The following is a 14,366-nucleotide window of genomic DNA, read 5'->3' on the forward strand; positions in this document are numbered from 1 at the left end:
CTTCTTTTTGTGTAAAATAGTGCAACTTTATTTTGTGGATGAGAATTCCTCTTTTGTATGAATTCGTTTTTTATTCATATTTCACATTCCTTTTCAGTTGTTCCAAATCCTCCCCTGAACACTTGCTCTCCTCCTGACCTCTAACACTGTGGATTAGAAAAAAAATAAAAAAGAACTCCAGACGGTTCACTTCATAGAATGAGGGCACCTTTATTTGTAAGGCATTTACATGAGTTAAAAATCCAGCAAAGAAAATAATCTGTCTTAATCAGTGGTCCTTAAAAATGATGTCTGCAGTTTCTGACAGCCGTGATTGTGGTGTAACATTGGATAAGTATCTGCCAGAGCTCCCGCAGCCTGTCAGAGCCAACGTGGCTACCCAAGCCTGAAGAGCCTGATCCAAACCTCTGTCTCACCCTGGTGTGTATCCCGTGCCTCCTGGTCTCTGTTGTAATTGCTGCAGTAGCAGGTGGTTTTCTGCAGCTCTGCAGAAGTGGGGTTTGGTATCTGCTCTTCAGTGAGGAGTTACAGAGCACACCAGAGGTCTGTGCCCTGTGTGCCCCCATGGACCAAAGCAGGGATCTTTTTGTGGTCTTGGGATGATGAGTATCCTTCAAACTGCAGAATTCCAGTCTGAATTCTGGGGCTTTCTCTGTCTATGACCAGGCTTGGAAGAAGTGCTGGAGATAAAGAAGAGATTATTTTACATTTGATATGGTTATGGTTATACTTGCAGTGTATCAGAACTGATGGGCAACTAAAGTTTTTTTCTTTGAAAAAGGTTCTTCTTCCTTTTTACCAACCATGAAAAACCTTAACCTCAAGAATAAAAATTTCCATGGACTTTGATAATGCCAAGATTTAATCAAATGTGTTGTTCAGCTCTGCCCTGAATCGGTATCAGATGCATATCTTGCTTGTTATTTAAGTTGTGATAGCACGGAGTCACTAGGCACAGCTGGCTCCATAAACACAGAGGGAGGTGCTTCCTGCCCAGAGGAATGTGGTGTTAAGTATGAGACAAGAAAGAGACAGTGTGAGGATATATTAAAACGGGGGGAACATGAGGTCATGATGACTGGTCAGCACAAGGAGCAGCTGTAAGAGGAACCTGGCTGCCAAGTGTCTTTATTTTATGATAATTCATTTGTTGCAATGCCCTGAGGAATATGGTTTGTTTTATGGAGTGGAATGTGGATCAAGCTGATCATCCAGTCTCTGAAAACATTCTTCACATTGAAAATATTCTTACGTTGCTCTTTGTCATTATTTTCTGCAAATAATGATGCAATAATAATAATAATAATAATAATAACCTCTGTAATAACTGAGCAGCTGTACTCATACTCAGATGTGTGACAGTGTCCTTGAATACCCTGGCACTCCAGTGATTTCTTCAAAAAACTTAAGCCAGAGAGCTTTGCTGGTTACCAGTGAGCTATGAAAACATTTCAGCAAAATATGTAGAAATGCACATGAGGGGTCCTCAGAAATCTACAACATAAATATGCAGAAAGAGAAAATTCATGGCAGTCATCTTCTTTGAGAAACTTAGAGGGCTTCACATGGGTGACAGAGTCCATTTTAATGTGAGAGGATTTGACATGAATGTTTTTATGTTTATTTAAGAGGTATGTACAGTAAAATTTGTCACTGTGATGTGTAGTTTGAATGTAATGCAGTAAATCTATAAACCTTGTCATGGGGACCTGACATGCCTTAAGTGCTCTCTCTGTCCACAAATGGCCCTTTAGTGAGGGAAAGGGCTGGTGATGCAGGGGTCAGGACAGAGTAAAGTGCTCTCCAAAGTGGCTTTTCTGCAAGGATGTTATTATCTTGTCTACTACCACATTCCAGGCAGACTCAGTCTCTCTCCCTCCCTCTCTCTGATGGAATTCTAATCCATAACTGGTTCATAATCTATCCTCAGAGATTTTTTATGACTCTCTCAGTTATTCCTAGGTAAACTGTGTTTGAATTGAGTTCAGCTGGTCTCAGCAACAGATGTCAGGTATCATCAAATAATGAGGGGTCATGTAGGAGAAAGCCAAAAATATTCACTCTTTCTGTAACCTTGACCAAATTAATCTTTTACCTGCTGCATATTTTTCAAAATAGTTTTGTATTTTTATTGTTAGTGAAATACTGGGAGTGTGGAATGGGTGCACATATACATAACATATGAATATTGTGGAATTGAGTAAAATTATATTGGGAATGTGTATTTTTCCAGTTTGCTTTTAATTCATTTTCACCCATTATTAAATTTAAAAATAAGAGAATTGCAAGTAGTGTCATTAATCAATATGTGTCCTGAACTGCAGAGCAAGTAATTTTTATTAGAGGGCAAGCCCCTGTGTTTATAATAAATCAAGTTCATTATCTTTTGAGCTTCCTGATTAAAGTAATTAGTCATTTATGCTGATACAAAGCCACCAGTGAATTCTTTGCTTTGTTTCACAAATATTAAATCTTAACTTGTTTTGTAAGGGTCGTTGGTTATAAACAGCTCCACATTGTGATGTAAATTTGTTGCTTTGTTAGTGGGGAAGTGGTTTCTGCCAACGCAAATTAATACACCAAGCAACTCTCCTGCAGTTGGAAGAACCTGCCTTTAAGTCTGTAGCCTGCAGACTGATTTCAAATGCCCAGTGGGACACAGCAGGTGGGGCTGGGCAGGTGTGGGGGTAACTGGTGCCGAGGGTCTCAGGTCAATGGGGGCTGCAGGCTGTGCTGCCCAGCAAGGCTCGGTGGGCTTCCCCACTTGTGCTGACAGCTGCCCATTCCCACAAACCACTGGTTGCTGTCATTTGCAAAATATTCGGGAAGCTGAGAACTGAATGTGCTTTGATATCTGCAGAATGTGGCTGTTAGCTGAGGGGCTTCAGTTCAGAGTGCCAGTGTCACTCCAGCTGGGTATTAAAAAAGTCATTGCCAAGCAAAAATCAGTGCTTTTGAGAAAAGCATGCATGAGACTGTACTTCTTCCTGGTCTTCTTTAGCTGTTGGTAAGAATAGTCTCTTCTGAGGTAGGGTCAAATACAGCTTAATTTTCAGTATGAAAACAATTGTGGTACTCCAGAAAGTTTCTCTATTTCCAGGCATCAGTTCTGAGCAATATGTAGTTGGCATCATATTTGTAAAACTTGCCCTTACATGGGAATAAATCCATACCTTGAGAACAGAAGTTTAGAAGTCTCCTGAGTTGTTTTGTGGATTTTAATTAGGTGTGCTTATGCTCACAGGTAGAATGAAGCAGGATGAGCCTGATAATTTCAGTGTAAATCTAGCTCTAGCTTTTTTTCTGAATATCAAGTGTAGCAGGACCTGTGAAAATGTAACATTGGAAAGCACCTAAGGACCTCGGCTGCAACTTTTACTTAAAGAAAACAAGTCTTTTTTCTGCTTTGGTTTCTTTGTACAATTCCAATTCAAGGGTAATTGTAAGCCTCCAAATTCTTTCTTTTCATATTAGATTACATCCTTTAGGGTTAAAATAAGGGAAACCTTTCCAGCAGTTACTTTGGTCACCTGCTGTGCAAACTAATAATGCCATGCTAATCTCAAAAGGACTGTCAGTCACAGTCACATTTGAATTTCAGTGTTTCAGGAAGGAGACAATCAAGGGAGGGAAATTAGCTGAACTAGTGCTATGTTGTACTGCTTGATTTTAAAATCTACAGTCAATCAAATACATCAAGAATGGAAGGTGTGTTTTTAAGGAGGTACAGATTTGTTTACAGGATAGTTTGGTGAATTTTAATGATGCAGTATCAATAAGGAGACAGCACTATAGGTTCTTTTTTCTTTTAGCATATACTCCAGTGAGAAATAAGTAATTTCATGTGGGGTGAGGATTTGAGAGGTTCAGCTTGTAAAAGAGGGTAATTGTGACTAAGTGCAGGTTAACACATGAGCTCTGGCATTTGTTTTACTGTTGTTAGTGATGAAATACTGCACTATGTTCACAAGGAAGCTTAAATGTGCTTTAGAGAAACAATTTTCATATGCTAGGACAAAGAAAATTGTTCTTTTCAGGGATTTATAATCATTCTGGCATTTTCCACACTAAAAGAAAAGATGGGTTACAAGAAGTTGTCTTGAAAGATGAACACTGTAATTTGAAAAGAAAATAGGTTCTAGTGACTGTTCACCACCTGGATATTAATGTAGGCAATTACCAGGTCTTGCCTTTCAAACATTATTATGTTAGAGCAAGAAAAAAGCCTATATTGTATTTTATATGACCTTTCTAATACTATATATACACATATAGATTTGTGTTATTTTTCTCTAATTCACCAAATGTTTCTTATGTGTGGCTCAAGGCATTTATTTATTGCAAGGCTTCAAGCTGTGGTAAGCAAGGTCATAGATTAAGAATTGATTTCCACAGTTGCTCTAGCATACAAACTAAATTTCTCTTGGTTAGTTATAAACACTACAGCTGGGTATAAATTCAGCTTTTCAACACTGTCTTGAAAATTAATGTTAAAACAAATGAGAGAATACTCTGTATGTATTGCATGTTTCATTTAGACCTTCAGCTAGAACTTAAGGAAAACAAATTGGTCTTGTGCTGCAAACTGCTAAGTAAAACTATGCCAATAATAAAGACAGTGGGTTTTTTATTTCACTTATTTTTTCTTGTTATGACTTTATTTTTTAATTCAGATTTCCTGTACAGTTTCCGTCAAATCATATTTTGACAATATCTTGATTAGTCCTTTTTTTCACTATATGCTTCTACAGCCATTGCTAATTGCAATAGGAATGTGGGTTTCAAAATTAAATTTAGCTTATCTTCTTTGGAAACAGGCAGTCCTAGAAGAAATAGAAAAATCCTGCTGTTTTATTAGCATTGTCTGTAATGTGAAACACGTGATTTTTTAAACTGAAGACTGTATTTAGACTGAACTGAAAATTCACCTTTTCAAGGAGATGTGTTCTGGGGATGTTTTTATGGTTTTCTTTGTAGGTTGTTGTGTTGGATTTTGCTTTTAAGGTGTGCTTTGTGTTGGTAACAGTAGTAGAGCTTAACTGTATGCAGAAATCAACTTGTGTGAATGTCAAATTCGCTCTTTCATGAATCTTTGCAGTAATACACAGGTTCCTACTGACTATGCTGTAAATCTCAAGTTGGAGAAATTGTCTTCTTAGACACATCTGTAAAGAAAATATTTCTGATATAATGTCCTGCCCTCTGTTTTTGAATTAGTATGCCTAGAACACAAACAATAATATGCAGTTTGTTTCCAGATCACTGTCAACATCATCAGGTGGTTTTAAAAAACACTATCTTGGCCTCTGCTGTTTCTGCACGTGCCATAGCTACTGCTTCTGCTGCTAGCAGAGGAACCAAGATTATTTTTCTAAGATTACAGAGGATATTGTGTCAGCTTGATGGGAATTGTTTTGCAGTGCACTGCCCTCGCTTTACCTTGTGGGACTGGCCCCCAAGGGAGTGGTGTGGCCAAGGTTTTGTGGAGCTCTCTTGTGCTGAAACAATGGCTGAATTGCAAATGCTTTTGCACATTAGTGCTTGAACTAACTTTTTTCACAGTGATCACAATATGCTTGTAAAGAAAAGCAGTTGGAAAGTGAAGTAGTGTGTGATAGGAGCAGTAAAACACTTTGGTGAGTAAAATAGGTAAGGATTATATCTATTATGAAATACAAAATTTATTAAGGAAAACGTGTGTGGAAATGAAGTACCTCAGAAATCAATCCTCTTGCCAATTCAGATGGATATTTTTGAGGAATGAGGCTGTGAAATTAATCAGATCTTTAATGATATTTATCCCCTCCCTGAACTGTATTTTGCAGGATTAGAATAGTCAGATCTCCTTTCATGGCTGATCCCAGCAAACTGCTTAGCACTTGACCATATTTTGCAAAATTTTGAGTGGCAGCTTATTTGAATGTATTGGAAAGAGAGGATTTTGTCAGTTTTTAAACTATACATGTCTATAACAAACTTCCTTTTGACTTTGTTGAGATTTCCATATGGAGATACCTCAAAAAATGCAGCTTTGTGGTGAAATACAGTGAATCAATTCAAATCAGACTTTCTCAGAATAATAAAGTCTCACTGAAAGCCTTGTTAGGCAGGAATTACGATTATCAAGTCTGGTAGTCAGGGAGGCTTGTTGTTAGTGTATTACTGCAGGACAACTCAAGCATGGTCATGCCTGACTGAATGCAAGATTTATGCCCATTTCTAAATTGTAGATCTCTCTTTTATTTTAAAGAACACTGAAATATGTATGAAGAATTTTGGTCTGATTCATTAACTTTGAATAAATTCCTACAACAAATGAGTGAAATGAAGAGAAAGGAAAAATAACTAGCTTAACAGGACTCCTTGTGTGAGGTTGGCTGCCTGCAGAGACACAGGACTTATAAAGAGAGGTCACTGATAATTCATTGTAGATCCATTTGGTGGTAAACTTTTACAAATATAACCTTTTCAGGAGCAGATACGACACTATCCTCTGAGAGATTTATGGGCAGGAGTTGACTGCGTGCGCCTGATAAATGTCTGTCTAGCAGCAGCCTAGGAGTTTGGCTTATGTAGGAATCCCTTGTGAAAAATTCTGTTTGAAAAAGTGCACCCACCACATGTATTTGAGACTACTGGGGTCTTTGAATTAGCAGAGAAGTGTCCTGCTGTAGTGACTTGGGCACCAAAAGGTGGCCTCCTGTGTGGAGAGGCTGAGAAAATTGAGATTGTGCAGCTTGGAAGAAAGAAGGCTCTGGGGTGACCTCATTGTGTCCTTCCAGTACTTGAAGGGGGCTGCAAGGGAGCTGGAGAGAGTGTTCTGGCAAGGCTGTATATTGACAGGACAAGGGGTAATGGCCTTAAAATGAAAGAGGGAAGATTTAGGTGGAATATTACAAATAAATTATTCTCTGTGGGGGTGGTGAGACACTGAAACAGTGCCCCTAGAAGTTGTGGTTGCCTCATCCCTTGGAAGCATTCAAATACAGGGATAGGGCCCTGAGCCACCTGGTCTAGTAGAAGGTTTCCCTAGCCATGGCAAGGAGGTGATTTTCAAGGTCCCTTCTGATCCATACCATTCAGAGATTCTGTTACTTGAATCTTCCTTTCGCATTTTAATTCTGGCATATTTGTTATCTCAGCACTTGATTTGAAATGTAGAAAACTGTGGTCTTTCTGACTTTAATTGGAAAATTAAACTTGTCAAGTTCCCTGAAGATTTAATGTGTGCAAGTATAAATATTCTTATCATACTCTGATTTTTGCAACACATTCATATGCTGTTATCAAAATGTACATACACTCCAGTGGTAGTATTATGTTACATTAGTGGGGATTAATGCTGCAAAATCCAATATCTGCAGCCGGAGGGTGAACCACATCATTTCAGAAAGATCAAGGGACTGCAGTCATTTACATTTCATTGGGCTTTCTTGGATGCATATACAATTTCTCTGCACCCCACTGTACAGCGCTTGGAGCCAGGCTCTGGTCTGCAGAAGGTGACTAATGACAGTAATTATCTATTGCTCTTTCTTCTGCACATCTGCTTGGCAACATAACTCCTTGGCTTGGGTTAAAACAGTGCTGAAGCTTTTTTAACTACTCTGAGGGAAAAAATATGTGTCATGCAAGGATTTATGCATTCCCCACTTCATGTTTCTGCCACCTGTGCCTTGCTGTGACATGGGTGGTTCTGTAAACCACACTGAGGTGGAAATTGTGCACAACTGGTCTTGCTGAGACTCTTCCTGAGCCTCCTTCTATGTCAAGTTCCCTCAACACCAGAAATGCCTTCCCTAAGACTTAAGTAGACATGTTAATTGGTTTTTTTCCCCTCTCATGACAAAATTTTCATCAAGGACCAGATGACATCACCAAGTGATGGTTGGCTCACATGTGGCTTTGTTCTGCTTTGATGGTGGGAAATGGGACATACTGTATGATCTTAGTAGAGAGAAGAATTTGAATGAGAAGACAAAGGAGCCCTGTAATGTAGGTTTCAAATGCTATGTACTTAAAAAGTAGCAAACTTGTTGCTGCATTGTTCTAAAACAACTTTACTCATACCTCATTCTTCTGTGCTTCTCTGCTGTGGAGTTTTTCCCTTGTGGAAGGGCTGACTTAAAACATTTCAGGTTTTTCTCTCTGTTGTATTAGGGGTAAATGGCTAAGCATGAAGCAGTTCTTTACTAAGAATTCCACCTCTGTGGTTACCCCATTGCTGTGATTACATTTCAGCAGCTCTGCATTCCAGTACTGTTGCATCCTTTTGCTTTCAGATTTTAATTAAAAGTTTTCATAGCCAGAGAACAGAACAATAGGTTTTTGCTATTTACTAACAGTGCCTTCCCCCACCACCCAAAGGTTCAGCTATGAGTGAAAGGCTGTTAAAAGCAATATTGGTGCAAATATTGCTAGACAGCTAGCATGTAATAAAGAACAATTAATTTGTTTCACAATGAAATGTATATAAAATAATAAATTATTTAAAAACAGGTTTTCTTCTGTTTATCTTCTTTTAATATTGGTTTTCCATAAAATAATAACAGTAATTTTTTTCTTTTGAATTGAAATTCATTTTCAGTTACTGTGTTAGTAATCTTGCACTAAAATGCTTGTATTTTTCAGTGCTGATACTTAATTTTAGTAATCAGTCCTTATGCCTTGACTGCTTGGAATTGAGTCTTTTCTACATGTACAAGTTTTAATAAAGGCATGCAGACTTCATTTAGTTAATCAGTATAAGGCAGAAAGGGATAAGACACTTGATGGATTTTTCATAAGGACACACATTTTTGTTTACAGACATGTGAACACATTAGGTTGTGCAACAGCTGTATCTAAGTAGATGTAGAAGTAGGCATTTATGCTGGGCATAGATTAATTTTTTCTCCACATATGCAGGCATAAGGCTGAGGTAAAAATGTATTGTTTAGTTTCTAGACAGTGCAAAATGTCCTGTGGTCAGTTAGTTAATACATGTTTCTGTATTACTGTGCAGGAGGACTGTAATTCATCATAAAACCCCAGATCTGAGCAAAATAAGATGACCTTTCCAAAAGCAAACTTGCAAGAAAAGTTCTTACATTTGAAGGGCTGTGGTTGACTTTTTAAAATGATGGTTAATTGCTCATCTGACCTATTTGTCTAGAAAAAGTAGTACTAAATCCTGTGACATTGGCAGAAGAACTTTGATCATGGGAATCCAATATTCATTGCTTGAGGGCATTTGCTCTTATAAACAGGAACTGTGATTGTTAATGTTCTTCTGAGTATCCTAAATCAGCATTTGGAGCTAAATATTTCAGGTGTAAATACACAGCCAGAACGTCATACTATTACTGTTGCATTCCATTCATTTGTTTGGTAAGTATTTTAATATTTTTAAAATAAGGAGCATGGATTTCTTTTTTACCAAATTTTTGCTACGGATACTTCATCACTGGAAATCTGCATGATGGTGGATCCTTTCTGAGTCTGTGCTCTTTGGCAAACTGCAGTAGCCCACCTTCAGAAGAACACACAGGTGGGTTTAGAAGAACACCTTGAATTCAAGGTGAAGAAGAGGCAGCAGCAGCGTAGGATGGCTGTGCTACAATTTTCCCTCCGTTGGAATTCTGCTCAGTGTTTCACAGTGCCATGTGTGCTCTGTGACATGGCCTACACCTACACTGGCTCAAGCAGCAGAAAATCAACAAAAACACAGAGATGCTGAGAGAGATGCTTGAAGAAGCTGAAGAAACAGAGTTCTTCTGGTGTGAGACTTCTAGGTATGCTCTTCTTTTTATCAACACAATGACATAGTGCTTGAACTATTGATTTTCTTTTACTTGATGTCTGAATACAGATTTGTTTATAGTATTTCTTGTTTTCTTGTGATAGGAAGCTGAAGGAGGCAATTCATGTTGAATGTAGGGCAGTTGATGTTAATAAAAAATTTTTTTCCCTTTTCTATGCTTTCAATAAGACACAGTTGCATGGGACAGTTTGAATGCTTTCCTAGTGATATGGAAAAGCAAGAGAAGGCCACAGACTTGCAAATAGAAATTAGTTGTTATTTGCTCATTCAGAACTGGTAAGGAAACAGCTAATACATTGCTCCATGACTGGCTCATAGAGTTACTAATGATACCTGAACAGTTTTATGTATCACGTCATTCATATACTTGATCATTGTTCTCTCATGTGTTTTCTGTTCTTAGCCTGAGTTCATTTGTGGCAGAGAACTCTTTTTGGATGCATTTTGGTTCCTGTTTTCCTTTGTTTTAAAAATAACCATACTGTAAATCTTACATTTAGACGAGCATTGGAGCTCATTCTTGCTTTGCTGTCTAGATCATGAACATCTGACACGTGACAGTTCTTCACTTGCTGCAAAACTAATCTAGTAACTCCATGCTGTTCTGATTGCTTTTTGTCTGTTTTTGCCTCTCAAAGGCACTAATGTGAGGGTGTTTCCTGACTCCTTAGTACTTGTTATAATTAATTGACAATTATTTGTTTTTTATTTAGAAAGAGAAGGTGCTGGTAAAAACTACTACAAAGGACAGTAATAGCAAAGGACAGTAATAGCAAAACAATCAGCTATTTGGGTTCAATTTAAGGGAAAGGAATTTTGCTCCCTTATTGTCCTTCTCTTAAATAAAGCATGAGATGGGTTTATTCTTTTGTCTATACCCATCTTTACACTTTCCTTCGTTACACTCATCTGTAAATCAAATCCATTGCTAAACTGAGATGCTCTCTCTGCCGTTACTTAAAATAACCCTAGGAGTTTAAGAAGATGTACCCACATGAACTGTGTGTTTTCAGTCTGTGTAGTTGTTTGCAAACTGCATGTAATTTAGTTTTACAGTACTCACAGTGTGCCAGAGAAGAGCTAATCATGTGGATATTTAGTATATTTCTCCTAGTCCTGTCAGGCCATGTGGATGAGCATGAATCTGTGCTGAGGCTTTCCACCTTAACAGAGTCCTGCAATTTGGTGCAATTTGGGCTGATGTAACCTCTTTATATTGGGTGGAGGGTTTGATCTGTGAATCACCATTGAATTTACAAGGGAAAAGGAGCTCAGATACCCCCTGAAGAGACAGTATTGATATAAGGAGCTGAAATGTTGGATGTAGAACTAGCTGACACACAGTCTTGAAAAGTTGAATTTTAAGGGAGAAATTAAATGAAATTAAATTAATCTGTTGTATACCAGAGGTGGCTCAATAGCTTTGTTTTTGTTTTTATTTGAAAGATATCACTTGCTGGCTGCAGAGTGGGTGGATTCATCTTCCTTCTGGAGCCTGAGCAAATCACTCGAGGAAGATCTTGCTTTCTGCTGCATCCCAAAGACAATATGGAAGGGGAGAGCATCTGTGAAGTTGATTCTGGAGATGGACTGGGAGGTAGGGATGCCTGTCACTTATTTCTGTGTTCAACCCAGATGGCCGGTTACAGGAATCCCTTATGACAATGGACCTTGGAATTTACAAAAAAGCAAATGTGATAAAGCTGTCTACAGTTCATTGATTGTATTTTGTCACTTTACAAGCAGTGAATAAAAGTTTTTCAAAAGAGCTGTGTCTTAGAGGAAGTGGTACATATAGACAATCCATGTTGTGAGTGTTGTTATTTAGTCTGAGATGTCCCAGAAATAATACAAACCCTAAATACCTACAATAAAAGTGAAACCTTTTTTCTCTTTGTTTCTCCTTTTTTGTGTCTCCTGCACTAACTGTATTGCACGCACTGTTTTGTTTGTGTTTTTTAACTGGACTACAGGAAACTGAATTACATGATACTGAATCTATCCTCTATGCCAGTGACCCATGTGTACATGTAGACTTTTCACTGATCTAAAATAGTCTTTGTTCTTATTTAGCTACAAGTTCTACAGGTGTCCTTTTGTAAATTAGCTCACTTCATTGCCGTGGTTTATAATTTTCATAGTAGGGTGACAAACTTCTCTGAGAAATATTTCTGCAGGGGAAATATATTTGTGTATAACGCAGGGGATCTTTGACAAGGTGTTTGGATAGACTTGTCTGTTTTAAATTCCTGGTTTAACACAGCTTCTTCTGAGACTAACCAAGCAAACATCTTTAGTTTGCAGAAAACCTTGAACTGCCTAGGTCAACTCACTGTTGAACTCAGAAATCTAAATATTACAGGAAAGAATGAGGCTCTACATTAAAAGGTTGCAATAACATAAGACTCAGCATGCTGCACATCTGTTTAGTTGTTTAGATGTTTTTCTGTAACTGCATTATAATCATGGAGATCATTTTTTGTATGAGTGTACTCTGCTTGTGCTAAGATGGCTTTTTTTGTGTTTAATAGTTCTGTAATTTTTTCCTGGGCCCTTGATGTATCAGCAGTACTGTTTAGTAGGAGGAGCAGTTTCCAGAGTGTTACCACGGAGTTTCCTTCACACAAATGAGTTGCTTCCAGACACCCCTCAGTTAGACTGACATGCAGATATGTATTCCTAAACAGTTAACAGTTTTTTTTTAATAAAGAAACTGGTGGTTCAAGTTAGTTTTAATATTTCTGATAATACTATTAAATAATTATTTTGTTATAATAATAATTTTGTCAGAATAAATTGTAATAAGAGCAGTGGAAGTATTTAGGCTCAAATGATGCCTTTCTGCTAGGCAAAGGAAGGGTAACAGAATCTTGGCATTGTCTTCTGAGCCATTTGTGTTGCCCTCTCCCAAGTTCTGGAAGAAGCCGAGGCCATTGTTCTGGTGGTTACTTTTGAGCACTAGTTTAGGCCTTATCATTGTGTACTTCAGTCACTGGACCTCTGCTGCATCTTTGTCATGGCTTTCATGCCAATTTGAGAATGGAGGAATTGTTTCAGAGCTGAGGTCACTGACAGTTTTGTATTCTGGTCCTCCTCTCTTTTCCCAGACTCAACTTCCCTCTTTCCTTCCTACTTGCCTGCCACTTTCTGCCCTTCTGAGCAGAGCAGGGGGAATGAGTTACTCTCGTCTGTCACATGTCATCTCTGCTGCTCCTTCTGCTTTTGCTCTTCCCATGCTCCACCCACTATGAGGTCCCATTTAAGGAATACAGTCCCTCATGAGCTTGTCCAACACAAGCCCTTCTCCACTGCTTCAGGATGAATCCTTTCAATGGGGTACAGTGTGCTGCTCCTCCAGGCTACAGTTCTGGCCTGAAAATCTGCTTCTGTGTGGGCTCCCTGCATGGGCCATGTGTCCTGTCAGGAGCCTGCTCCAGCCTAGCTCTCCATAGGCTGCACTCCACATGCTCTGGTTTGATGTTCTCCATGTGCTTGCAGGGTGGATATTTGCTCCACTGTGGACTTCATCAGCTGCAGGAGGACAAGCTGCATTGTCACAATCTTCTCTGTTGGCTGCAATAGAATTTCTGCTCTGGTGCCTGCAGAATCTTTGCCCCTTCTTTCTTCAGTGACTTTGGCATCTGCAGGGCTGGTTCTCTCATTTCTCTCTCGCAGCTGCCAAACAGGTTTTTACCCTTTCCTAAATATGTTATCACAGAGGTGCACTGGTGTCACTTGTGGGTGCAGCCTGGGACAGCCGTGGGTCTGTCCAACACAGGGCAGCTTCTGGTCTCTTCCCACAGAGTCCCCCCCTGCCAAAACCTTGCCCTGAACACATACTCTTGCAGTAATTCCAGAGCAATATACTTCTTCAAATATATTCCTTATGGATTTGATGCAGTTCTTAGAGGGTATTGACATTAAGTGACTACTTTGATACATTCCTAAAAGTGATCACTAAATTAGGCATTGTAAAATTATCTGTATTTAGAGGTGTTTCTTTAGAAACCTTTAATCCTTTTAGTTATGGAGTGATGTGACCATTAATTAAAACTGAAAATCAAGCTCTGTTATTGCTCTACTTCCATTACTTGATTTTTTAACATTTAATCCTCTTTGTTTTGCCAAAGATTCTGCCACATATTGATGCATATGTGGAATCAATACCATGGCACACGTTTTAATTTGCTGTTTGAATTGTATTTTAATAAGAACCTGAAGATTTGCTGCTGCAAAAAAGATATTACAGGGAGGAGACTGGGGAGGGGTAAAGTAATTTCTGTGGTTCTGTTGTGTTGTTGATATTATGCCAGATCTGATTTTGGCCTGGTGTTTTCACTTGTAGCTCTTGTTCAAGTAAAAAATCCTTCCTGCATGTTAGCAAGGCTGCAAGCCAGTTGCTATGGTATTCAGCATCCCTTTTTTATTTTTAACCAATCGGCTGGCTTTTGTAATGACTCAGCCCAGAATAAGAAATTGGTCACATAGGCTGGAGCTGTATCAAAAGAGCAGGTATTTTTGGCTTGAAGAATCTGAAGAGGTTGGGAGAATGGCAGAATTTGAG

At 38.6% G+C, this 14,366-nt stretch overlaps 1 protein-coding gene across 9 annotated transcripts in view; it reads left to right on the forward strand.

Annotated features, from left to right (window-relative positions):
* Positions 1-14,366, forward strand: part of PPP2R2C (protein phosphatase 2 regulatory subunit Bgamma) — a 187,745-nt gene that overhangs the window by 83,882 nt on the left and 89,497 nt on the right. For 2 of the 9 annotated variants that reach the window (XM_063157585.1, XM_063157590.1), the window contains one exon: positions 11,249-11,399. The exons of 6 other annotated variants lie outside the window; for them this stretch is intronic. In XM_063157585.1, the coding sequence (XP_063013655.1) occupies positions 11,249-11,399 (151 nt within the window). Of the gene's footprint in view, positions 1-11,248; positions 11,400-14,366 lie in introns of those variants that run through there. One more of the 9 variants, XM_063157592.1, reaches the window with a different exon arrangement.

The sequence above is a fragment of the Melospiza melodia genome, chromosome 5 (assembly GCF_035770615.1).
Source record: "Melospiza melodia melodia isolate bMelMel2 chromosome 5, bMelMel2.pri, whole genome shotgun sequence".
Taxonomy (NCBI): Eukaryota; Metazoa; Chordata; class Aves; order Passeriformes; family Passerellidae; genus Melospiza; species Melospiza melodia.